The following is a 26,495-nucleotide window of genomic DNA, read 5'->3' as shown; positions in this document are numbered from 1 at the left end:
TTCCGAAGTCCACAGAAAATGCCATTTACCAGATAAGATGACTTTATTGTCCATCACCTTTTCAGGAAGAAGATGTGTCTTTGATATCTGGCAAAACCAGCACCCATACAACAAACACAGATAAAACTACACTAATTAAAAAGTGGTCTAACTGTAAAACAATATAGCTAAAAGCAACAGCTTTATACATGCAAGTTACTGAAATTATTAAAATCATTGCGTATACCCGCCCCCCCCACACCAAAAAACAAAAACAAAAAACAGACTGAACTATTCAATGTGTGTCTATTTAAGGTATTCCTTGTTCAGAATGAACACTGCTGAGGGGATAATTGAGTTTTTATAGCAGTCTGTTTCTATTAGCGGGACCATCAGTTTCCTACCGGATGGCGGCAGCTTAAAGGAGGAATGCAGGGGATGTGCTGGGTCACTGTAAACCTGACGTGCTTTTTTCTTCAATGCACGTTTGTGTAGATCAAGAGGATACATTTGCTGGTGACCGATGATCTGCCTGTTTGACTACCTGGTTCAGCTTGTTCCTGTGTCTGGCGAGGAGGTTCCCATACCAGGATACTATATTAAAAGGAGAAGACACTTTCAATGAGTGCCGTATATACCAGTTGCAAGGTGTGTTTGCTGGAATTGAAGCCCCTTAGCTTGTTTAGAAAATGCATTGGACTGGAAGGTCAGCTCGTCATCCGTGATTGTTCCAAGGCCTGCCCTCTCATGGATGTAGGTTTAAAAGAAGGGCCTGTGCCTGCTGTCCCTGACTTTCCTCTCAGGCATAACTCACTGGTTTTACTTACATTAATGTTCAGGGAGGTGTCACTGAACTACGTGTAAAGCAAGTAGAAGGGGCAATCATCATCTTTCAGGCCAGCGAGAAGGGCCATGGTATCAGGAAACTTAACGAGAGAGAAATCTTTGCTGTTAAATCGCAACTCATTGGTGCTTTCGGAAAAAAGAAGAGGATATACAACACAATCTTGTGGAACACCAGTGTTAATACAGACTCGTTGAGGTCTCTGTCTTAGACATGCCCTAGTCCACAACACCAGAGAGCTACTAAGATTCTTGTGACACAGTTGCGTTAAAAGAACTATTTCATTTTCCAGCAGACCTTGGCACCTGCCTGTGCTGCCAAAGGCACCAAAAGCTGAGTTCAATGACCATATTGTTACTGTGCTTGATTGGCCAGCAAACTGGTCTGACCTGAACCCCATACAAAATATATCTATAAGTATTGTCAAGAGGAAGCTGAGAGACACCAGATCCAGCAATGCACATGACGTGGAGGCCGCTATCACAGCGACCTGGGCTTCCACTACACCACAGGATGATTGCCTCCATCAAGAAAAATTACCTCAAAAAAGTATTGAGAGTAAAGAATTGAACATACCTTTCAGAAGTCCGAAGTTTTTGTTTAAAATTTCTTTTACAATGATCTTATGTAATATTCAAATTTTCAGAGACATTAAATTTTGGGTTTTTTTTTATCTTTAAGCCATAATAATCAAAATTACAAATTACAGGAAATAAAGACTTGAAATATTCTCCTCCAGATGTGTAATGAATCTATATAATATGTGAGTTTTGCTTTCTGAAATGAGCAACAAAAAATATTTAACTTTTTCACAAAATTCTAATTTATTAAGGTGGTACTTATGATTGTGAAGTGGAAGGAAAATAATATGTTTTGGATTTTTTTTGCAAATGAAATCTGAAAATGTATTGTTTCTGATATTTACTACTTAGGTCCCTTCTACATACAGTCGGTTGCACTTGATTTTATTTAGAGACATCAGAATATAGGGGGCTGAAAGCCATATATCCTTTTATACTATATGTTTTATATGCCCAAATAATGTTTAAGATACTTTTGAATAAAACTCTGTTGACCTCGACAATAGCCCTGCCTACTGGTAGGTGGTAGTAAATAGAACTATGACATTTGTGGCGTGCATTTGTTTTCAGGCCCCTATATGATGATACATCAAAATAGATTGAAGTGAAACCAATTGCATTTAGAATTGATCTAATTTGTAATTAGTCAAGATTGCTATACGCCACACTTTTCAGATGTTTATGTTTAATACCTTGCATCATTCTCCTTCCACTTCCTAGTATTTATAGAAAAAAAAACTTGTATAGTATAAAACTATAGTATAAAACTAGTATGAAATACACAGAAGTATGTGGTTGCAAAAAAAGTTTGAACAAAGGTTCAAAGGAAAGAAGAATAGTTTTGCAAAGCTCCATATATATGTATGGCAAATTGGCTTTTTTGTAGTCTCTTTAAATAATTTTAGAATGTGGCATCACCAAAAATAACTAATATTGCCAGACAAGAACACTTTTTAGCATCCTAGCCAATATTTATCTTATTATCTTATGGTTTTGTTTGTATTTTTGCTTTTCTTTTAGATGGATAGAGTACTTCTTATCATCAGGTGGTTGGTAAATAGTGTTCTTCTTCCCTGTGAGCCCACTCAACTCAGTCAACATCTTAAACCAATAGAATCTAAATGCTTTTGACTTTTTTCAAAGAATGTGCTATAACGCAAGTATATCCTCACAGCTGGTTTGACTGTGATATGTGGCTGATAACATCCCACTCCACAGAAACTGCCTTTAACTGCTTTCAAAGTTTTTCCTTCCTCTGTAAAGAGTTGCACAACGGGTGTGTTTATCCTATTTACTCTTTTCAAAAGTAATGTTTCTCTTTAAATCACTCCTTTAGCCACCCAAGAAGTCACCCCTTTGAAAATTTATGTTGACATTTTAAATTTTTCGAACACTTTTTAATGGAGAGATGGGTTCTTATCTAATCCTGATAGTGAGATGCAATTATGTTTTGACAATATTTGATATAAATATTTGATATTCAATATCAACCTATAACGCGGCTAGTGCTGTTTCTCAGCTAAACTACTGAAGTTTTTGCAAAAATTGCTATATGATTTATATTTTCAAGAAGCATTATTACATAATAAGCATGAGAATTAGCTATATTCCCATTTGGCTGCAGAGCTGCAAAATAAGAAAATCTGACAGGGGCCAAGGGACCCTAGCAGAATTTGACTGCCACCTCCAATACTATTTTAGGTGCAAAATGTTTATAACACGATCTGAAAATGCATTGTATTAATTGGTGTCAAGTGGGAAAAACATCACAAGTTGAGAGCAGAAAGTTGTAAATCAGAAAATGAGTGGGATTTTCTAATAGTTGTAGAGTACTAACTACTAATAGCAATAGAACCTGTTTGTTTTATGCGTTCCAATTACAAGTGTAGGGCAGATCATGCTCACAAATAGAGATTGTACAACCGTCTGTGTGCCATTGGTTTAACATGGTACAAACTTTCAGAGGAGCTAATAAACGTGTTTCAGAATGTTGTGTCTGTGCAGCGGCCATTTTGAATAATTTAACCGAGGCTGCTCTCCAATCCCAACTTCAATAGGGAATCTTGTTGTTTTTAGGACAGGGAACTCACAGCAAAACACAAACAGAACATGATACTAAAGCCTCTCTAGCATGAATCGTCGACAATAAGTTATGAGGAGAGGCTAAGTAAAATTGTGAGAGACTAAACAGCTCAAAAAACTATGTTTATTTTGAAGTGTATATAACTATGTTTGGCAAGTGACGTTAACATTGCGAACTGTAACAGCGGTCTTTGTGTATTAGCTAGATTGCAAATATTCCTCCCTTGTGTCAATCATTTAACAGTCGCCCAGTATTTACAACTCCTATAAGCTCCATGACGGCTAGAGGTTAAAAGCTTGTAAAGACTAAAAATAAAGAAAGTCCCTGTAATCTAGTTAGCTTTATTGTTGCCACTGAAGCTCCCTGTCGACCTTGTCTTTATGGACTTCTTTCCTCATTTATTATTACCGTAAAAATGAACCATCAATTTTGCAGTTACACGTGTTTGCTGAAAACACACAAGCTATGTTAGCGACAGGCCACCATAACAAATCCCACCCATACATTTAAACATTAAGTATTCCAGCAAACCTGGCAAACCATTTGCATACAAATGATAAGAGTGCTATGTATATTTTAGTTGGTGTGTGAAAATTATTTTGCTGTAAGATTACACTTCTTTTAGTTAAATTAATCAAATCAAACAGGACCTTAAGCAAAGCAGGATCACAGAGCCGGGATCCATGAGTAGATTGGTGGCCTTAGTGCATATCCAATCCAGAACGTATTTTGATACTAGCGCCAATATTGATATCGGATCAGATAAGTCCCATCTCTAAACTAAAGTAATAAAAAATATATAATACATAACTTTAAAAGTAAACAATTATGCATTGAAACCTTGTTCAGTTCACAAGAGAGCCAATCCTATTGCTTTTTCTAATCAGTCATTGGGTAAACTTAAAATGTCAACATATAAATTTGGTTCCTTTGTAGTATGTACAAGCCATTCTTTTTGAGCACCTCCTTCAAAGGTTCACACTGTTTGACCGTCGGCTTGAACTGACACTCTTTTACAGCACAGAATTTCTCTGTTTGCTTGTAAAACATCTTGTGTCTTTATGTTGGTCTCTCCACGTTGTATTTTGTGTGTTTTTTGTCCATGTTTAATCTTTGTTTGTATGTGTTTGTGTGTCTTACATAAAAATTGCTGTGAAAGTCTCTTGTGAAACCTTCTTGTCAGAGAGAATATTGAAAATCACAGATGAGGGCTTATAGTTTTAGTAATAATTTGTTACATGTGACGAAGATTTGCATTCGATCATCTGAGATCTGAGCGCTGAGAACATTTCCTAAATTTTTATGCAATGTTTTCATAATTACTTTGTCTTGATGGGTTATAATGTAAAAAGAAAATCCATCATCCACATTATTAATGTGATCGTCCTTTTTTATTTTCCATCTTGTTTGGGTTCAAAAAAATGCCAATAAGCTGGTGTGAGTTCCTCCAAAATCCTGGCATTCTTCTGCAGTGAGGTGTATTTGGTTTCTTTGAGTGGGTATTAGTTCACCGCATGATTTTTTTACAGGTCCAGCGCAATTAATGTCGTAAAGATCCTGAGAGTCCTGCGGGTGCTGAGACCGCTGAGGGCCATCAACAGAGCCAAAGGACTAAAGGTTAACACATGCTGGCAAAGAAAACATCAAACACTCCTAGTTCAAAGAGACACACACCCATACACTAACTGTAATCTTTGCTGTGGGTCTTCAGCATGTTGTGCAGTGCGTTTTTGTGGCCATCAGGACCATCGGCAACATTGTCATCGTCACTACGTTGCTCCAGTTCATGTTCGCCTGTATTGGAGTGCAACTATTCAAGGTAAAGAACAAGAGACGGGGAGAGCAAAGCGGTTTTCTTTGGCTTCAGGAGGAATGTTTGACAAAATGTCGATGTCTTTTCAAACAGGGCAAGTTCTCCTTTTGTAGTGACAGCTCCAAACAGACTCAGGCAGATTGCAGGTAGGAGAACTCTCTTTTATCGTGCATGTTTTTGTTTTTCTTTTAGACTCTAACTACTTGGCAAATTATGTGTATGCGTGTGCTTCTGTGTTTTCAGAGGTTCCTACATCATGTATAAGGATGGGGATGTGGGGAAACCAGAAAAGGCCCAGAGAAAGTGGGAGAACAGCGACTTCAACTTTGACGATGTCCTGCAGGGAATGATGGCTTTGTTTGCTGTGTCTACTTTTGAGGGCTGGCCAGGGTGAGTCTCTTCCTACGTATTTACGCTGCCTTGCAGAAGTATTTGTACCTCTTGAACTTTTTTTTTTGTTTTTTTTTTTAGAATTTCTCTTACATATTTTTGCGTTTGAAGCACAAACTTCAATATATCATATTTGGATTATGTATGACAAAGCAACGCAAAGAATTGCATAACCTTGAGGTGGATGGCTTTCAAAATGTTTCCCAGATAAAAAATGGGAAAAGCTTGAACACATTTGTGTTTAGTTCCTATAGGTCAATAATTTGTAGAATTAAATTTTTCTGCAGTTATCGTTGTGTTTCTTTTAGAGGTTGTTTCTACGACCTCGTTTGGATTTAGTGTTGGACTTCAAAATTCTAATTTATTGGGCCATTTTAACAAACTTGTTTTGATTCTGGCCTCTTGGCTGCCTCTCAGGTGAACTGAGTGCGACTTTCCATTTTCACATGATGGGTTGAGCAGGTTTCTGTCAGATGTTCCCAGCTTGAGATTGTCCACAACTTTGTCCCTGACCCTGTTCCTTGGTCCTTACGGAAATATTTGTTCAATACTGTCTTAGGCCTTCACAGATGTGTGCTGAAATTAGATGACACACGTGTGCATGCTATTTACTATTTGGGTGACTTCTGAAGGCAATTAATTGTATTGGGGTATCATATTTTAAGATGCTGAGTATCACATTTTATTTGTTAAAAACTGAAAAGTCATGCATCCATCTCTTTGCACTTTACAGTTATGTGCTTCTTTGCGTTGGTCTATCACACAGAGTACCTATAAAAGAAACATTGAATGGACTAAAAGGGAAGTTGGGGGTTGTTAAGTATCAATATGTGAAAAGTTTTAAAAGCTACAACTACCTTTGCAAGCCACTACAAAGCTTAATTTGTCCCTTTGGGCGTATATCCCTCCATCTCTAACTACTAAATCACATTTTTCATGTTCTCCACCTACTCTGTGGTCTGTTAGGTTACTGTACAAAGCCATAGATTCTCACGCGGAGGATGTTGGGCCAATCTACAACTACCGCGTGGTCATCTCTATCTTTTTCATCATCTACATCATCATCATCGCTTTTTTCATGATGAACATCTTCGTCGGTTTCGTCATCGTCACATTCCAGGAGCAAGGAGAGCAGGAGTATAAGAACTGTGAGCTGGACAAGAACCAGGTAGTGTTTGGTTGGGTTTGTGGCCATTTCTAAGACATTCACACTGTTTATAGTGCTGTAGATCGCATCATAAACAGGGTTTGTGAATTTAACCCTTCAACTGGACAATAGGAGACTGCCCTGCTTGACACTGAGATGTAAAAGGTAAAAGCTCACCTATGTGGATGTGTGTCACAGCGTCAGTGTGTGGAATACGCCCTGAAGGCTCGGCCTCTGCGACGCTACATCCCCAAGAACCCTTACCAGTACAAGGTGTGGTATGTGGTCAACTCCACCTACTTCGAGTACCTGATGTTCACCCTTATCCTCCTCAACACCATCTGTCTGGCCATGCAGGTGAGTCACACACGGTCACAGACACGCAGCACTCTCCAGAATTTTCAGGCAACCCTGATAAATAGTTAAAAATAAAAAACTAACAAGATATTCAGATTTTATTGCGGTCAGTTGGAAGGAAAATCCAAAGTTTAGACTGAGATTATGCTAACTACTGCAATAAAAGACTATTAGTATTAATAGTACTAATTAGTATTAGTACGATGAGCCAATAATTGTGGAGGGCGCTGCATTTGGTGAAATTGCCAAGGTTGCACTCCTCTTTGAGGAAGTCACTAACTCTGCTGTGTCTTTTTTTTTGCAGCATCATGGGCAGACCAAAAATTTCAATGATGCAATGAACATCCTCAACATGCTCTTCACAGGACTGTTCACTGTAGAGATGATCCTAAAACTAATCGCCTTCAAGCCCAGGGTACGTTCTACAGTACAAGCGTTGTAGAGTTGACAAACATGTTTTGCTGCTATACGAATATAAAAAAAAGTAAATAAGCAGAGATTTATGATATTCAATGCTAAAGCACTGGGTTACATGGTGTAGGGGTGTTGGATTCTTTTTGTGTACCCAATGTTGTTGCTTATTTTATTCACAGCTACAATGCCATGATTATGAATAGCAGAACAGGAAGTGGACAGCATGTTGTAATCTCAAGGCTGCCTTCGTACTTCACTGCGGTTGCTACGTAGCTGCATACGTTCATTGGACCAAGCTAATAATGCCCCTGTGTATTAGCAGCTCAAACAGTAACAGATGGGATTGCTTCGCTCAATTACAGCAGCGTTAATGGAAAAATCCCTACACACACAATCAGTAGCTCACTTGAATTAGCAGCTCAGGTTTCAAATCTAGGATCTGTACTGTAATATTTTTAGTTAGAAGGTATCCTGCATTATAGAATAACACATTAGGCATTTAGATGTAAGCTTAATGAGATACTTATGTAGAAGGAATATGGTGCTGAAATCTTTAAAGTGAAGCTACTGACCCAGTTCTTATGTGAATGAGCAATCCTTTAAACTGCTTTAACTAGCATTAAAATTAGTTAAAAGTTTTTTTAAACAGACAGTTCATTAAATCTGAACATTTTGTTGATTAGCTTCCAAAATGAAAAATTATCATCTTACAGTAGCATTCATGTTCTATTTCACCTGAGGAGAAAATTTAAATCTTAGTATATTTTATGCCACCAACACCCACAAAGAGAAATGATAAAAACTTTTAGATTTTGGGACTGTTTATCACCGTGAGCTGCAATGTGTGGGCAAAAGTGAGGCATTTTTTTAGACCTCTGCAAGCAATCCTCATTTGTAATCAAAGTTGAGCAAAGTTTCCTCTGTGGAGTCTAAAATATTAACAAGACCACATGCATATCTAAGTGTCTACAAAGCCGTCGTAAAAATTTCTGCAAAACATTCATCATATTTTGTATGGTTTGACAATCACTGAACTGTCAATGTGAAAAGGCTTAGGTGTATTTTTCAGGTCATCGTGGAATCGCCTCCAGTATAAAATCCTCTCCGGACAACATCTGCTGTATTCTATCTAATATATTGTTTTTCAACAGGTTTGACATGCTGCACCAGCCAAAATGATGTCTTACTCTTTTAATTGTATTGAATTGTGGGGTTATTGTAAGTGATTGTATGTTTCTGAATATTTGCAATGTTTGGTGATTCCTCATTTTCTTTGTTTTACAAGTTTTGTGTGTCTGATATGTTTAGCTTGTTAGATATAATTGGTTCATTCATTATTATATTAATGCAAATGCTAATTTCTCTTTTACTGATGTTTAATGTGGAGTTTATTCTAAAACTGACTAAAACCACAGTACTTCAGTGTTTTTCTTTACTATTATGGACAACATAGGTATTTAGGTTATGGTAAAGTGGCCTTTCAGTGTAATCACTGCCATAGCAATGTACTGATGCCTACAAGCAGCTGAAAAAACATACGGTGCCTTACAAAAGTATTTCTACTTTTTAACATGCTATATGACATTACAACCGGAAAGTTTAATATATTTCACTAGGATTGTATGTGACAGACCAACATAAACTCACACATTCATACAAGGAGATCGTCAATTAGAGAAGCAGCCCTCCAGGTTGTAGCTGCACTGGGTTTTTAACCAAAATCCCAAGCTTTACAAAATCTTACTGAGAACTGTTCAGTGTTCTATCTGAAAATAGAAAGAGTATGGCACAATTACAAATCTTCTATGACACTGCTGTCCACCTAAACCGACAGCAGGGTAAGTAAAGCATTAATCAGAAAAACCATGGACACTCAGGAGGAGCTGCCGAGCCACTTTAAGTAATAAAACAGCAGAAATGTAGACAAAGGACCCCTAATAAGTGACCAAAAGGGAATTATCAGGCCTTCATGCAAAATGTTGCAAGGCAAAAAAAAAAAAAAAAAAAAAAAAAAAAAACACAAAATAAACACATGGGCATGAACACAGCATTCCTAAGGTGGCAGCATTAGGCTGTAGAGAGGCACAGGGAAGCTGGTCAAGGGCTGAAAGACAGAAGGTTTGTCAGAGGTTGCAACAGACTTAAGACTGGGATGAGGTTTAACTTTCAGTAGTTGCAACAATTGTATGATTTAGGGCAGGGGTGTCAAACTCATTTCTATATTGGGCCACTTTGGCATCAAGAAGTCATTTAAAGGGCCAGTTACACCTGTATATATGACACTTTGGATTTCATAATTTAATTTCCAGTTCACATAAAATGTTAATACTTCACAGTAACATTGAAATTAGCATAGTTGAACAGTTTATTGAACAGTTTATCTGCAAAAACTTTGATAAGTTTTGATAAGTTAAAGTTAAAGTTTACTCTACTCATTCTGCATCACTTTTTCTCTTTTTGGACATTTCTGGGTTGTTTTAATGTGTTGTGGGAAAACTGACATCTAGTGGCAGGATGCCTCTACTTTAAGACATTATATGCCTTTTTTGGCTCTTGAGGGCCAGATACATTGCCTCAAGGGGCCCGCAGGCCTTGAGTTTGACACCTTCGATTTAGAGGAAAGTCAAAGCCCAGCCCAAGACTTGAACATTTAAGCTCACAATCAGTCTCTGTTGGTCTATCACATAAAATCATAATGCACTTGTTGAATTTTGTGGCTGTAACGTCACAAAGATGAATGGGGTTACAGGGTTTTGTGCTTTTGCGAGGCACGGTAAATAACGGCAGTCTAACACACCGTCCTGAACAGACCCAAAGTCTGATGGTAACATCTTGATCTTTTATGTGGCGGCTCGTCAAGTCGAGCTGACTTTTTCCTAGTTTCTTCACTCCAGTGTACAGCTTCATACCACCTTAAGGGGGGCTGCGAAGCGGCAGCAGATGTTGTTTCCCTTCTAACATACCTTTCTCACCCTCCTCCTCCTCTTGCTCACCTCATCCTGTGTAGGGGTACTTTAGTGATCCCTGGAATGTGTTTGATTTCCTCATCGTAATTGGCAGCATAATAGACGTCATTCTCAGTGAGATCAACGTAAGTACGATGCCCCCCTTTTGGCTCTTTGTCTCTCCTCCTCCTGTCCCCGTCTCGAGTTTCTTTTCTCCACTCTCCTTCCCCTCTTCTTGACTTCTTCTGTGTCAGGCTGCTGTTTCTGTCTTCTTTGTCGGCCTGTTTCTCTCTCTTCCTCCTTCCTCCTTCCTCCTCTCCCTCCATACTCAAATCCAAGATGGCCACTTGCCACTCAGGGGGGCCCCCTACGCTCACCTTCTCGCCGCCTTACGGCTTCCCAAACAAGAAAGACGAGCTTTCGCAGGCAGGGTTGAGCTTTAAAGGGTTTATCCATTGCGCTCTCCTTCTATGCTCCACTGTGTTTGAAATGTTGTTGGGTTCTAGGTTTCTTTTCTTTTCTTTTGGTTGCACTGTGGCACATACCCCTAACTAACTGAACTAACTCACTGACCAATCACAAACAGTCTCACACAGCTTCTTAACTCCAGCAGAGGGCACTTTTTTTTCATTGTTGTTGTGATTTTGTTCCTGACTGTGGTTCTTGATGACATCTCCTCTCATGGACAAGCATGACCAGCCGCTGCTGCTCCTCCTCTGCTGTCCATCTCTTTCAGACTGCCCCTTCTTTTCTTTTGTTCGCCGTTGAATTTTGTTGATTCTTTCCCTCTTTCCTCCTCCTCAGAACTCCAATGCTCCTGTATGTAATGTTTTTATCTTATTTTTTTTTTCTCCTCTCTCCTTTGATTTCTGTCGTTTCCATCTTTTTTTGTACGTCTTACGTTCTGTCCTTTTCTTTGTTCTTCTGTTGTTTTCCCTTTTCTTTTCATCCCCTACACAGCATTATTTTGTTGATGCATGGAACACATTTGATGCCTTGATAGTTGTGGGTAGCATTGTTGACATAGCGATCACTGAGGTTAACGTAAGTAGTCCAACTCCCTCCCTCCCTTCTTTTGCCTTGCCTGATCTGCCATTCCCTCGCACACAAACAGACCGAGCGCTGATTCCTATCTTGCAAGCTTTCAAATGACCGAGTGTTTGAACTTACGAGACGGCCATTGAAACTCATAGATGTTGCAGAATCCAAACCAGAGAACGTTCCTCCCCTAATTTTGCGACGACACAAACCGCACGTTCTGCAACACTTGTTTCCCGCTGTTCTCCCCATCTCACTGCCAACATTCTGTTTAGATTCCCAATATTTGAAACAATTTCGGATAGGTACACACGCCTCGGTCTGCTGAGCGTTGGTAGCATCAAAGACTATTGCATTTGTCAATAGAAACCTTTTGCGTTTCTTCCGCACTGGGTTTGGTTACACATTATTTGATCTTTCATCACTGCCAGAGGGAGATACGGAACGTTACCCTGGCATGATGGACACTGTATAGCATGACAGATACAAAGGTGGCATATCCAGGCCCGTTTCTGTGTCGAATGTTTGCATAATAGATCGTCACACGTGCAAAAAGCATGACTTTTCTGGCATTAAAGAACAAGGGATTCACTTTTGACCTGAGGATCGAAAACTATCCCAATCCATACATTTCCAGGAAAACTTGAAGTTTAAATGAGTAAAAAAAAAAAAAAACAAGTTGCTTTTATCATAATGTGCATACAAGGGGAGACTTGGATCCATAAATGGATTTACTCAGTACCCCATGAAATTTATGCAGATGTATGCATGACTTCATTTATTATCGGCATGCAGGCTCTATGGTCAGCAGTGGGGCTGAGTAAGAATGAATTCCCCTGGAGTAAAAAATGAAATGTTTACTGTCTATTGTGTTTACACATGAAGGTCAATCAGTTGCTTTATTTATGTGGTGCTAATATACTGTTTGTTAAGGAGAAGAGTAAATCCCTAAGGTGTTTCTGGATAAAAAAAAAAGCTTATTTTGTGTTACAGTAAAGTAATTTTTTCGACTAAGATCTGCCTGGTTAAATAACTGATTTCTACCAGTAGTCCCTCCACTGTCTGGAATAATAGCTGTTTAAATCTTATATTTTGATGCCTCTTTTTTTAGATTGCGAACATCCACTAAAAGTCGCCTTGCACACAATTCAATTCTTCACAAGTTAGCAAACCTCCTGCATAGGAGCTTGCAGATCAGTGGACATTAGCCATAACACATTTATGGTGGAAATCACTTTTGATATTTGACAGATTGGAGTAATGGTTGGAGAAATACAGAAAAATAAATAGAAACTAAAAAGAGACATAAATGTGATAAGAAAAAGTAACTTACTCTGGGACACATCGTAAACCCTGGAAATAGTTCATATTCATGACCGGACTTGATGTTTCACACAGTCCGCTTATTTTCTTAAAGTTTAGACACCCGTAAAACATATTTTGAAATTCCTCATCATACCTGGCAGAGAAAAACAGAAAGACAACGTCTTTAAGTTGAGTTTGGTAAAGTAATTGCTATTCTTTATAGTTTATGGGGGGAAAATTAATGAGAACTTAGTTCTATATGGTCTGTTTACCTAACTTAAATTAGCTGTTAAGACATGGCCATCTTAAATTAATCTTAAAGACTAAAAATGGGATAGGCATGAGTGCAAACATAGCTTATTTAATATATATAAAAGCTAGTTTACCGCTGACAAGCATGCATTTTAAAAAGGTAATCAGTTGGTACCAGCCAGAAAATAAAGAAAATAGGGTTGTATGCAAGTTGCTAGCAGGAAATCCTCCCATATTCTCAGATATTAGATTCTTTGAAGATGAGGAGCAAGTGCTGAACATCCGTGGCACACCGTTATATTCCCCAGAGCTGAAAAGCATGCGTTACCTCATAAAACAGTGGCTCTCGCGTGCAAATTAGGACCGTTTATTCCAGGAGTGTATGAGATTGGCACTTTTTCTCGTGGCTCAAGAAAAGGAATCCATTTGCGCCCATGAGAGGCTGACTAGGCTGCCTTTAAAAGACACAGGGCCATTTCCCCCACTGTATCTGGATATTACATGTTTTATTCAGATTTTTACCAGCCCTTCTCACTGGCAATTGCTGCTAACAAAATCTACTTTTGGTGGAATGCTAACTTAAACTTATTCTAGCTTTTTGTAAAGACAAATTGTTATATTAACAGTTGGTGCTGGCTTAAAACAATGAAAAGCCGCTTTAATGCCGAGATTTATTGGGCCAGTGATATACACCTTTGTCATCTATACAGTTGACCGATGTTGCACTGCACACTTTGGTTTGAACCGTGCACTTTATTTGACTGATTTGGTCAGTTTGAGAGATTAATTGATTGATTTGGTTAATTGAATGATTAATCGTTTTTTTTTTAATCTTATGTCCGATCTAAAGGCATGCACCGAGTCTTTTTCAGTTTCCTTTGTTACAAGTAGAGGCTTTTAATAATTTGGGCGATGAGTATCCCAAGCTACACTTTTTTTTCTCTTCTTTTTAAGAAACCCTCCGCACTCTAATCCTGAGAGAACTGACTGTTTTAAACTAGGACCCTGATAAATAGGCATTTCAAATGTTAACCTGCCACTTCATTTCATTAGTCACAAGTTTCCAACTGCAAACCAAAAGAAAAGCCATTTTTAAAAAGCAAAATGAAGTGCTGTGACAGGCTAGCGTTTTAAATGTTATCACTTTTTCCTGTAGTAAATATTTAAAAGCCCAAAACATCCCATCTGGGCGCGCCCACTTTCCTGCTCTGCTGGGTGCCCGTGGTCTTAGATTAGCTGAATTTGTTCTTTGCGGCTGTTAAAAAGAAAAAAATATTTCCCAAATGCTGGGTCTCTAATTCTCCCCCAGCATCCTGCGGGTGCTTCTTAAACCTTGTCTGGATTCTTTTACGTTTTACTTTGGGTTGTGTAGAACCGATGTGAACAGATTGGTAGTGGTTTGCTCTTGCAGAGGATGCCAGTTATGGATTGCATCTATTTCTCTTTCTCTTTCTTTGGAATGCTTCCTCCTCTCCTTCCTTTCTTGCCTTTCTTCTTTTCTTTCTGAGCCTTTTCAGTTCTCTTAATCCTCTGTTGTCGATGTTTAAAATCTCTCTCTTTACGTATTTTTTTTCCTTCCTCTCGTCGGTCTGTGGTGCTGCCCACTCACCTGAAATGCAAGCGGGGTAACATGGGCTTTCCTTCGTCCTCACAGCTCAATCAGTTAATAATAGTCTATTTACAAACATTATAAAGTGGTATTAAGTAATTTTTTTCATGTAATATTTTAAAGATCTTTCACAATTAGAGAAATTGAAGACCTTAAAGTACAAATTTGAAGAGGGCACCCATGTTACCCGCGGAACTGACTGAATTTTTTGCTTGAAAACTTGTGGATGTAAGCAGCTCAAGTTCAGGGAGCTGCAGACAGAATCCCTCACAGCTGCACAGTAGTTCAGCCTGAAAAGATGACTGTTTATTGGATTGTTTGCGTTTTTTCTCTCCATCATTTGTTCTGGTTAAACTTGCACCACATGTATCAATTCACCAGGGGACACGTTTTTTTTCCTGTAGTCTATCTATCATGTGGTTCCGAGTTAATAAACAGAAAAATGTGTATTATAATTTATTATTCAGTTCAGATCAGTTTCCTACATACAAGTTTTATGCTTTCATGCACCCACACTCGCTCTAAAGCTGTACACAACCATTTTAAAAAAAATTTATGATATAAAAGAAAGTATAACCTTATGAAACATTTTTTAAATATCCTCATATAATGTGGACATTTACTTAAATGGTAAATGGCTTGTAGCCTCGTGAGACCATCCTGATCTCGCGAGCTTTCAAGGTTTCACTCGCAGATCAGTCTGGATACTCTCCGTTGAAGAAAATTTGGAGCCGTTCACCAAACGAACGTCCAATCAGCGTTGGCTTTGAGGCGGGTTGAGGTGTGACGCAACGGGAAGCGCGTCAGTTCAGTCTTAACAGCATGGCGGCTTCAGCCGATGAAACTAGCGTTAGCGTGGCTATCGAGCAAGTTTTATCGGAATTACAGAGTATTTCTTTGCTGAGCTAACGAGCCTTTACCTGCAGCAGCAAGAGTAGCTTGGCTTGTGGTTGTGTTTTCGTCGTCGCTCTGTTACGAGCGACGACGAATCTGATTGGTTCATTTGGCCCGTCTATCACCAACATAGGCCAATCAGCTAACCAGTATTTTCGCCCCTTCCCAAAATTACTTCAACGGAAGGTTTCCAGATGGATATGCGGAGCAAATCTATCTGGCGGAGTCAGGTAAAATGGCTTGTACTTGTATAGCGCTTTTTAACTAGTCTTGACGACCTCCAAAGCGCTTTACACTACAGTCTTAGTGCATTTCGAGTGCAAATCGAACAAATTTAGTGGCTGTAGTGACATAAACTGGCACACCATTAAACTAAAACTTGATCTCCTTGCGTTCATCCATCAGTTACAGAGAATCTGAATAAGTGTAAATGTAGGATACAATCTTAAACATATAGTTATTTGTATGGCCTAGTTAAAATCCCTTCCTCCCCACCCCATCCCATCCAGCATTCCATGTTTTTCTTTTTTATTTCTTTTTTTAATCCTAGTTTCATAATACTCAATCTCTTTTTTTCTGATTTTCCATTTCTCACTTCCTTTTGTTTGCTACTTTTCCATTTTCTTTTATTCCCAGCCTAAAAAGTTATTTTAAATCCATTTTTAAGCTCCTTGCCTTTTAGCAATCTCGTGGGAAGGTATTTTAACACAGCCAGTTCAAACAGTCTCACCAAACTACTGGCTCATCAATCATGCAGGCTCTTAAATGCTGGAATTCCAGAGATGACCAGCAGGTGTCTCCCTACAGGCAAATAGCTTTAAAATTAAATACAATAGTATTTTTTATTATTATTATTTATACCTCACTGATATTTTATTGACTTAACTTTCATTAGACTAAACATAAACAGATTTTTATTTACGTCTCAAGCTACCGTCAGCCAAAAATAATCACCTAAATCAAACCAGATTAATTTAGCAAACATGTAATCTCAGTAAAATAGTTTCAGTTGGATGGAAGAAAATACAATAATGCAGGAGGCCCACATCATATATACAGAGACATCCATTTCCATGACATCAGCCTATAAAGACACTGACAGCTCTATCCATCAACAAGTATTTGGGACCTTAAAGCCTCGGACAGATGAGCTCCTCGCATGTTCTACATATTTTAGTCGTCCGCCGCTTTGATAGGAAGGGACTCAGCTTTATGTGGCCTTGGAAGACGATAGGGGGCGATCTGCATATGCAGCAGAATTACACACAAATCTCCCTTTAGGCTCAGATGAGATGATAACTGTCACCACTATGTGAGGGTTGAGCAAAGTCTGAACACGTATTATTATTTTCCACAAATACGCACACAGAAAGGCATGCAGGCGCTACTCCGGTGCTGATCTTTGTTGCCTTTCCTTAAAGCCAGCTGACTCGTCCTCGTCCTCCTCCTCCTCCTCCTCCTCTTCGTCCTCCTCTTCCTCTTCTTCCTCCTCTCACCCCCATGTGGTAAGGCCAATGGTACGCCCCAACGGTAACCTCGTCCGCCTCCCTACCTCCTCCACCATCTTTCCATCCTTCTTTCCTTCCTTCTATCCCTCTTTCTGATCATCGAAAGCATCCGGCTTCTCATTCAGCGTGTCACCTCACCCTTTGTCGCTGGAGCTATGATCCTCAGCAGCATGCTCAGAGTTATGTCTATGTTCCTCTTATTTTGTGAATATATGTGCGTGTGTGTGTGTGTGTGTGTGTGTGTGTGTGTGTGTGTGTGTGTGTGTGTGTGTGTGTGTGTGTACGCATTTATATGTGTGTTGAGGGACACTGCATTTTGCTGGCCAAGTATAACTGGAGTCCTGTGAGTTTTTCTAGATTTATGATCGTATTTCTTATTGTGGTTGTGATATCTTATGTGCTTTCACATCGGTCCAAGTCATCATGATCACGCCATCACGCCGTCTTTTCCTCTTCTCCACTGGCCGGCCATCTGTCCATTTATCTATCTATCTGCCGATCCACCTACAGCGCCTTACACAGTTTTCACTTTGTCACGTTATAACCACAAACTTCAATATATTTTGCAGGGATTTGATGTTTATAGACAGTCACAAAGTAATTGTAAAGGGGGAGGAAAAGTCTAGTTTTCAATGTCATTTACAAATAAAAACGTAATTGTATTCAGAAATAAACTTTAGTGCAAACAGTTGCTTTCAAAGGTGACATAATAAGTCAGTACAGTAGAGTCGCCCGATGTGTAATCTAAGTTCAGTATGAATACAGCTGTTCTGTAAAGGCCTTTCTGGTTTGTTAGAGAATGTTGGAGAACAAAGATAAAGTTTTTGTGAGGGTTATAATAACAGAGTTGGCTTATAAAACAATGTCCCTAGCTTTGAACACTGCATGGAGAACAACTCCATAGAGCAGCCAAGACGATCATGGTAACTCTAGATGAGCTGCAGATATTCACAACTCAGGTGGGTAGGTCTGTTGAGACGACAATCTGTTGTGCGCTCCACAAATCTGCCTTATGTAGATCAGGAAGAAGCAAGAATATAGTCAGTTTTGGGGGGAAAAAATGTACGTTTGCCATAAGTTGTGCATGGGACATTGCACACACCTGGAAGAAGGTGCTCTGGTGAGACACGATCAAAATTATATTTTTTTATCTAAATAAATAATGCGATGAAAATCAAAACCTGACCCTTTACATCACATCATCCCCACTTGGCGTTGGCAGTATCGTGCTGTGGGGATGCTTTTTCTAAGCAGAGAAAGAGAGGCTGGTCAGAATTGATTGAAAAAAGGCTTGAGTTAAATACAGGGCAAGCCTGAAGGAAAACTTGTTGAAGGCTATAAAAGCCTGAAGACTGAGGCTAACCTTACAGCCAGACAACGACCTTAAACACAATCACAGCTACAATGGAATAGTTTGGATAAGTCCTTTCGAAACCCAGTTCCCAAGAGCCCCTGTCCTACAGCTTTCTGATACATCTCTGCTCCAGCACACCTCAATTTAATAAATGGCTCATTACGAGGCCTCTGCAGAACTTGATTACGTGCTTAGGAGGTAATTTAGCCATTTGATTAAGCTGTGGCACATCTAAAAGTTGCAGGATTTAAGCTTTCGAGAACTGAAGTTGAAAGAACCATGATATTGATCAAAGTATATTGATAAGCTAACATGGTCCAGTCAAAGTCTATGCCTAATTCTTATTAAGGATATATGGCAAGACCTGAGTGATTTTGCAAATAATTGTAAAAAAAACAACAAAAAAAACTTTAGTCTTCGTATTTATGTGATTGGAATGCAAAGTAGACCTACCTTGTTTTTCTCTATCACACAAATCCCCAATAAACACTGAAGTTTGTTTCTGTAACGTGACAAAAGGAGGAAAGGTTCCCTTTTGCCCGCCACTGTATCTGTTTATGTTTCTGCTTCTCAATGTGTCGTTTTGTTTGTATCTGGTTCAATCAAACGATTTTCATCTTCAGCTTCTCCTTCTTAATCTCCTCTTCTCTCTGTCACACTGTCTCTCACTGTACCTCTCCTGCCCACTTGCCCAACTCTTTTATTGGTGCAGTGGCGCCCACTGTGGTCCGGTTGTGGTATTACTTGCAGTGCTGAACTGTGATTTCCACTCCTCAGAGGGATGCATCATTTTCCTCATATCTGTCAATGGAGTCTGGGACAACTCGTTATCAGCTCTTGACAAAAGTTGACTCAAAAAGTGCTTTAAATAGTCATCAATAAAAAAAGGTTAGAGTTCATGTTTTAGTCCAAAAAGTTACATAGTCATTCAGTGCTATATCCATAGGTAATGTATATCTGTTGTCCCAAACTGCAATGAGATGTGTGGAGAATGACCAGTTCGTTGTAAGAGCACACTGTGTGTTCTCTGTGGGATTAACCTGAATTATCGATGGCTTCTTGGAAAAATACAAATGGCAAAACAGAATCCGGTTTAAGACAGGCTGTTGTGTTTTATGGGTCGCATTCAGATGAACACTTTCCCGTCATTTTGCTGTTTTTATTGGTAGTCTTGACTTAGGTTGCAGCTTATTAATTATATCCTTAGTCATATCGTGTCTGCAGCTTCTACTGCTCGCATGAGTCCATTCGGCTGCTCCCCTATGCAGGGGTCGCCACGGCAAGCCGTTACAACTCGCACACAGACTTGGCAGAGTTTTGACGCCGGATGCTTGCGTTTTATAAAAATCCAGACACCGCATTTTTTATCTCCCCTTTTTGTCACATAGAGCAAGCAGGAGAAGTATAAATAAATCAATGTGTATTAAGACAGCACTCAGCCAGACGTCTAAATATTTAATCGCTAGTTTGTTCCTGCGGGAAACTCCTGGGGCTTTAAGATGTTAAGTATAGGGATTTCCTACTACTTTGCATTTTTCAAGCTTTATAAAAACATTTTTTTAAAAAAAGCCAAATTCCTAAAGCATGCCATGTAGCTGATTGTTTAAAAGGTAACTTTAGTGTAGCTTAACGTTCTGTTTCGCTGCAATGTGTTCCAGTTGTCATGTATAAAAATGAACTAGCAGGCTTGGGCTTTCGTATTGTATCTGATAATGGACATGTTTTAGGGATTTATGGAAGAACGTACAGGTGTATCTCAATAAATTGGAATGTCATCAAAAACAAATAGGCTTAAAATCGGAGGGAACCAGACTTTCGCTTTCACTTTTGTTTCTGAAAACGTTTTGACACCTATCCAGAAGACTTTCTCAATACTGAGCCAACTGCAGTTGGAGCGCTGCTGTTTAAATAGTTAAACTAATGGAATAATGACAACATTGTCATTGTGAAACAAAACCCATTCAAGAGCTTGGGGGAGATTCTCAAGGAACAGACTGGAGTCTGTGCTTTAAGAGCCATCACACACAGAAACGAGGTGATCTAAAACGTCTTTATCCTGCTGCCAAGCTTCCTGGAGATGCTGGTCTTATTTTCCAGCTGGACATTTTACCTGCCTCTGCCCACACTGACAAAAGTACCAATACCTGCTTTAATAACTATGGTCTCACTGTGTTAGACTGGCCGGAAAACTCACCAGGACCAAAACACACAGACAAGCCATGGGGCACTGTCAAGTGCAAGTTAAGAGACAACAAACCCAGCAATACGGACAGGCTGAAGGCAGCTACTAAAGCAACATTCCTTCACACCCCAGCAGAGCCACACGCTGATCACCTGCATGCTATGCTGCAATGCAGGAATTAATGCTAAATGAGCCCTGACAAAATATCGAGTGTATATACTGTAGCGTATATGTGCGTAATAAATAAATACTATGCTTAAACGGAAATCAATACAACTTTTCGATGACATCCTAACTTGTCAAGATCCGCCTGTACCTCTCGAACTTAAAGACCATAGCCCCATTCAGACAACCCTTTTTTAACCGTGCCGAGAACGGTCCGAGCTCGGTAACTGAGATAACTATTGAGTGTAAATGGAACGCAAACAGAACTGAACCGTGCCAGACATAAACGAACCGCGCTAAATCTAGACCAGTTCAATAGTAGGGCTCGGCCCGGTTTTTCAGTGGCGCAGTTCTCTGATAACCAAGAGCGCATGAGCTAACCGCGTCTTCTCCTCAGACATTCATAAAAATACTAGCTTCCCTACCGTACCACGCGATTTCCAGTGATGATTCTGCTGATTAGACTATCGCTTTTTCTTATCCACTTCCCAGAAGCCGACTCTTTCAAGGAAATTTACAAAAGGTTGCCTTCTTCGCCTGACACTCCGCAAACAACGAAATATCACAATTATAACGAAACATATATAACTTCCTGAATGTTGCGGGCGCCACCATTTTGATTAGCTTGAGACCCTCCTTCAATCCTAGAGAGCAGTAGTACCATAGATTGTCACTAGGAGGTGAGGAACCATGATAGCGTGATGTGTAAATGGTCGTCAGAATCAAGCTCGGCACGGTAAACTGATCCAAGCTCGGTCTGAACTCGGCGTGGATCTTTTTAAAAAATGGTAGTGTAAATGGGGCTTATAGGTCAGTCTGACCTGTTTTGAATACCTCGTTTTGACCACAAAGAAGTATGTAACATTAAGCAGGAGAAGAGCCTGAGAGATTTATAATTAGGAAACCGCGGGATAAGTTTGTTATTTACTGCCGCCAGATAATTTTTCCATGAAGTCACATAAACAAGCATGACTGCCCGATTCTCTCCCAGATCTCTTTTCTTGTTTGATTTTGATGGGATTTCCTTAGGACGCTGATTTCCATTTAATAACTCTGTGTGTTTGTGTGTGTGTGTGTTTATGTGTGTTGTGCATATTTACATCCACGTCTTCGTGTTCGTGGTAATATGCATACAAATGACCTGTGTGGTTCACATGTCTTTGTGTACATATGCATGTCTGTCATTCCCCATTCATATCCGTCTGTGTGGACTATGTGTGTGCGTGCTTCCCTCCCTTATCAATTTGCATGTGTTCCCATGCGTCCTGTGTTTTTTTTTTCTCTGAAAAAAAACACCAAACCCCACCAAAAGGGACTTCAGAATTCTGAAGAGAACGCCAGGATCTCCATCACCTTCTTCCGGCTGTTCCGCGTGATGAGGCTGGTGAAGCTGCTATCTCGCGGGGAAGGGATTCGGACCCTGCTGTGGACCTTCATCAAATCCTTCCAAGTGAGGGGAGAACCGGACACTACATGCTAGGGAAAATGGGAGGGGTTGAGTTTGTGCTGGACATGAGTACTAATCTAGATCAACTTGCACTTCCTTATAGAACTATGGTCTTTAAGGATCTAAGATTACATGAGCTAAACTTGACAACGTCTCCTTTCCTTACCTCATCCCTCCTCCTGCCCTGCTCTTTTCCTTGCAGAAAGTCATGGAGTTGTGATGAGGAAGGTAACGGAGAGGAGGTCAAGACTCCAGCAGGATAGTTAGGGAACTAGGATGAAATTCTACTTTTTTTTCTACCTTTACCCCCTCTCCTCCTCCTCCTCTTCTCAATCTATCAATCTAATTTCTATCTTCCCTCTCAATTCTTTTAACTCCTACACATCCTATCTATCACTAACTCTAAAAGCTCATCATTTCCCTGTAGACAAGATAAGCACTAGATAAGTTCAACAAAGCACCAAAAAAATCTAAATCATTTGATTGAGTTATAGATAAAAGATTTAAAAAGAAGATCTGTTCTCTCTCTTGTGTTTGGTGAGTTGGGCCACGTCTTACTTGAGTGCAACCAGATGAACTTTAACTAAAAACTGACTATGTTCATGTTTGAGATAAAGGTCATCACAAAAATGTTTTGAGCCTTACAATATCATTCTAATGAGTGATTTCAAAAATGTAACGAGCATATCTAATCATTTTTCCATTTTTTCCTCTTTTTTTTGTCTTCAGGATAGTGATATTCAAAATTTTGCAGTAATTAAAAACAGCTTGCGGATATTGCACATAAAGATTGTGCGCAGAAGAATTGACGTTATGTATGAAACGTTGAGCACGTGTACAAATGCATAATGACCATCCAAGAAGACAGTAGAGATACCAAAAGCTGGTGCTTGAATAAGAGCTCATAAAGGCATCAATTTACACGGTGACTTGTCCAGTGAGATGGATGAAGTCAAAAGAAGCAATTGTCTAAGAGAAATAGCTTGGAGGCCTAACAAACTGGCACCCTATCCAGAAATTTAAAAGCTGTCTGTGACAAGCCCTGTCTGGCTCAAAATCTCCTAAGAATTAAGTGAAAGACTCTTAAATTCTGGCTGCATTTAGATAGACGTACTTCTGTTCTAGCTTAAAGATCTTCTGGCTCTATATGATGTATCTACTCTTAGTCTTTAAAACCGTGACCTGGCCTGACATCCCAATGTACAGGAGCCATTTTAGCCAACAGCTCAGCTCTACACAGTCTGTCTCTGTTAAAGCTGCTCTGGTGGCTAAGATTTAGAGATCAGTTCCTATCTTGTTGAGGTTTTTTTGACTCTGTAGTCAGATGATTTCTGCTGGCTTGTTTTTGGTGCTGTGCCACTTCAGACGCATTCACTTTTACTTCCTAAAGAACCAACTAACCATTATTAAAGACTGTTATGAACCCATTGTCTATAATATAAGAAAATGAGAAAAGGGAACTGAAAGTGAGTGGTCTGCAGTCTTGGTGAGCGTATTCTGAATACTCGGCACTGACGTTGTTCTCCTCTTTCCAGGCTCTACCTTATGTAGCTCTGCTTATAGTGATGCTGTTCTTCATATACGCCGTCATCGGCATGCAGGTAAGCTGTTGCCTTTGTCCCCTTGCTACCCTGTCGTCAGCTCTCTCCTTTTCTCTCCTGTAGCAGGCCTTCTTGTTTCGTCTGTCCCCCTGGAGTCGGTCAAATCGTCATCCTCCACTTCTTTTGACCACTGTTTTCTTCTCATTCTTTTTGTTGTCCTCTTCCTGTCTTTCCTTTGCCTGCACAAGCCGCTGTGTTGTTTCCTTCCCTCTTGGTGTGGGGTTGCAGTTTGATTTGATTTGCTGGGGACAGCCGGCCTCTAATTCTGACGTCCTCTAGACAACTGCTGACACCATTTGCTGAATTGCTGTGAATACCCCTCTTTCCCCCTCCGAATCTACTGTGCAGATGTTTGGTAAGATAGCGCTGCAGGACAACACGCAAATCAACAGGAACAACAATTTCCAGACGTTCCCTCAGGCAGTGCTGCTGCTCTTCAGGTGAGAACGATTAAATGGTCCTAGAAAGTCATTGTTTTAAATTTTTAGACTTTTCTTTGCTCTTATTACAGCTAATACCAAGGATGATATGTACGAATGAAAGATTATGACATGTCGGGAAATCTACAATACAGTGATGTTATAAAAATGTGTTATCGGCACAGTTTATGAACTTGACTCACTAAATGTTAATTGAGTCTTGTTGAGTTCTGAATGACATTTTTCTTTTCTATGAAAGATAGTGCCTTGCAAAACTTTTTAGCTTATTTTTCTATGCATTTTATATGCGAGAGACCAACACAAGGTAGTGCATAATTGTGAAGTAGAAACAAAACAATACATGAAATGTACTAAATATTTTGCATGCCTTCTTCTTTTCAAAACTATCATATTTTAACAGTAAGCATCTGTCAAAAGCGATTACAAGGTCTTGCTATTTTTTTTCCCACCCCTCATTTTTAACATCATCCAGATGAAAAAAGCCCTGACAGTAGCCCATCCAATGATATTTAGATTTGGACTTTGGTTGGCCCATTTCGATGCATTGCTATGCGTTGACCTAAATAATCACAATGGAGCTCTTTCTGTATTTTAGAGTCAATTTTCTATGTGGGTGGTGAACATCTTCCCCATCCCCATAGCATAATGCAACCACCCACCTCCTCTTTCGGATGACGTATTGAACAGTACTCAGTGAGGGGTTCAAAGCCAAGAATGATATTTTAGGACCTAAACCCTCTTTAAAATTCTCCACAACTTTATCCCTGACCTTTAGGAAGTGTTCCCCGTTGTTCATCAACGTTCTCAACCAAAACAACGGCTTCAAAAACAGATGTATCACACACATGTGGACTTTGTTTTCTAGTAAAGCTAGTTGGCTATACTAAATTTTGTTAATGGTTAAGAGAGTAGAGGGTTGAATAAATGCACTATACACTTTTAAGATGTTTACTTGTAATCAGATGTGGAGAGCATGTCTCATGTTCCTTCTACTTCATAGCAACGCACTACTTTATGTTGGTCTAACTCTCAAAATTCCAATAAAACACACTGAAGTTTGTTGTAGTAATGCAGCAAAATGTGAAAAAGAGGTGTGAATGCTTTTGCAAGGCACTGTATGTTCAGTAAATTGTTTAAGAAAATGATTTTTGCTATTGCAACTATTCACACTTGCGTTTACTTTTTCTTGTGTCTCCCTCTTTTTTTTATTTGGACCATTATGTGTTCGTGCATGTATGGTTTCTGCATACATGCAAAAAAAAATTCTTATTGTGTATTTGAATGTGTTTTTGCATGGATCTCTGCATGCTGCATGTCTGTGCTTCTGTTCTGTTAATCAGATGCGCGACCGGCGAGGCGTGGCAAGAGATCATGTTGGCGTGCTCGCCCAATAAATCATGCGAGAAAGGGTCAACCAATGAAAATAGCACAACCCATGAGGATTGTGGCAGCCAGTTTGCCATCATTTACTTTGTCAGCTTCTACATGTTGTGTGCCTTTCTGGTAAGTACAGAAGACACAAGGATGTTCTGAGCAAGAGAAGAAGTTCAATTAATCAGTTACCATACTAATTGCCTTTTTGGTGGACAATTTTGCAATTTACAACTTTAAGCGTCACTTTATATCCTGCTTTGCCAGATTATTAATCTCTTTGTGGCTGTAATCATGGACAACTTTGACTATCTGACCCGCGACTGGTCAATTCTGGGGCCGCATCATCTTGACGAGTTTAAGAGGATCTGGGCCGAATATGACCCAGAGGCAAAGTAAGTTCAAAGTGAGCAGGAATAAAATCAGCGTCAGAATGACGATGCGGCCATATTTACAGCGAGACTACGTCACTGTTTTCAGGGGGAGGATAAAACACCTTGACGTGGTCACTTTGCTCCGGAGGATTCAGCCTCCTCTCGGTTTCGGAAAGCTCTGTCCTCACAGGGTGGCATGCAAGGTGAAACATTACATTTTACAGATGATGCATAGGAATTTGCATGAAGAGCAGATATATTTTAAGAATATTTTACAGAATATTTTAAGAGATCATTTAATATGTAACAAAGCAGTCAATAGATTGATGTGTAAAAGTATGAATATGTGTCACTACAAATAGTCATGGCAACAAACTTTACTCCTTCTGTGTTGTTACATTT

The 26,495-nt window shown here is 39.5% G+C and overlaps 1 protein-coding gene across 1 annotated transcript in view; it reads left to right on the top strand.

Annotated features, from left to right (window-relative positions):
- cacna1c (calcium channel, voltage-dependent, L type, alpha 1C subunit) overlaps window positions 1-26,495 on the top strand; it is a 175,672-nt gene that overhangs the window by 136,173 nt on the left and 13,004 nt on the right. Inside the window, exons 25-41 of the mRNA XM_036148968.1 lie at window positions 2,425-2,457; window positions 5,017-5,104; window positions 5,199-5,306; window positions 5,394-5,446; window positions 5,544-5,690; window positions 6,657-6,858; window positions 7,036-7,194; window positions 7,499-7,609; window positions 10,616-10,699; window positions 11,514-11,597; window positions 17,073-17,168; window positions 22,173-22,310; window positions 23,843-23,908; window positions 24,257-24,348; window positions 25,689-25,851; window positions 25,987-26,114; window positions 26,200-26,296. Of these exons, the coding sequence (XP_036004861.1) occupies window positions 2,425-2,457; window positions 5,017-5,104; window positions 5,199-5,306; window positions 5,394-5,446; window positions 5,544-5,690; window positions 6,657-6,858; window positions 7,036-7,194; window positions 7,499-7,609; window positions 10,616-10,699; window positions 11,514-11,597; window positions 17,073-17,168; window positions 22,173-22,310; window positions 23,843-23,908; window positions 24,257-24,348; window positions 25,689-25,851; window positions 25,987-26,114; window positions 26,200-26,296 (1,849 nt within the window). The remainder of the gene's footprint in view (window positions 1-2,424; window positions 2,458-5,016; window positions 5,105-5,198; window positions 5,307-5,393; window positions 5,447-5,543; window positions 5,691-6,656; window positions 6,859-7,035; window positions 7,195-7,498; window positions 7,610-10,615; window positions 10,700-11,513; window positions 11,598-17,072; window positions 17,169-22,172; window positions 22,311-23,842; window positions 23,909-24,256; window positions 24,349-25,688; window positions 25,852-25,986; window positions 26,115-26,199; window positions 26,297-26,495) is intronic.

The sequence above is a fragment of the Fundulus heteroclitus genome, chromosome 17 (genome assembly GCF_011125445.2).
Source record: "Fundulus heteroclitus isolate FHET01 chromosome 17, MU-UCD_Fhet_4.1, whole genome shotgun sequence".
Classification (NCBI taxonomy): Eukaryota; Metazoa; Chordata; class Actinopteri; order Cyprinodontiformes; family Fundulidae; genus Fundulus; species Fundulus heteroclitus.
The sequence above is the reverse complement of the archived record's forward strand: the minus strand, read 5'-3'. Positions and strand labels throughout refer to the sequence as shown.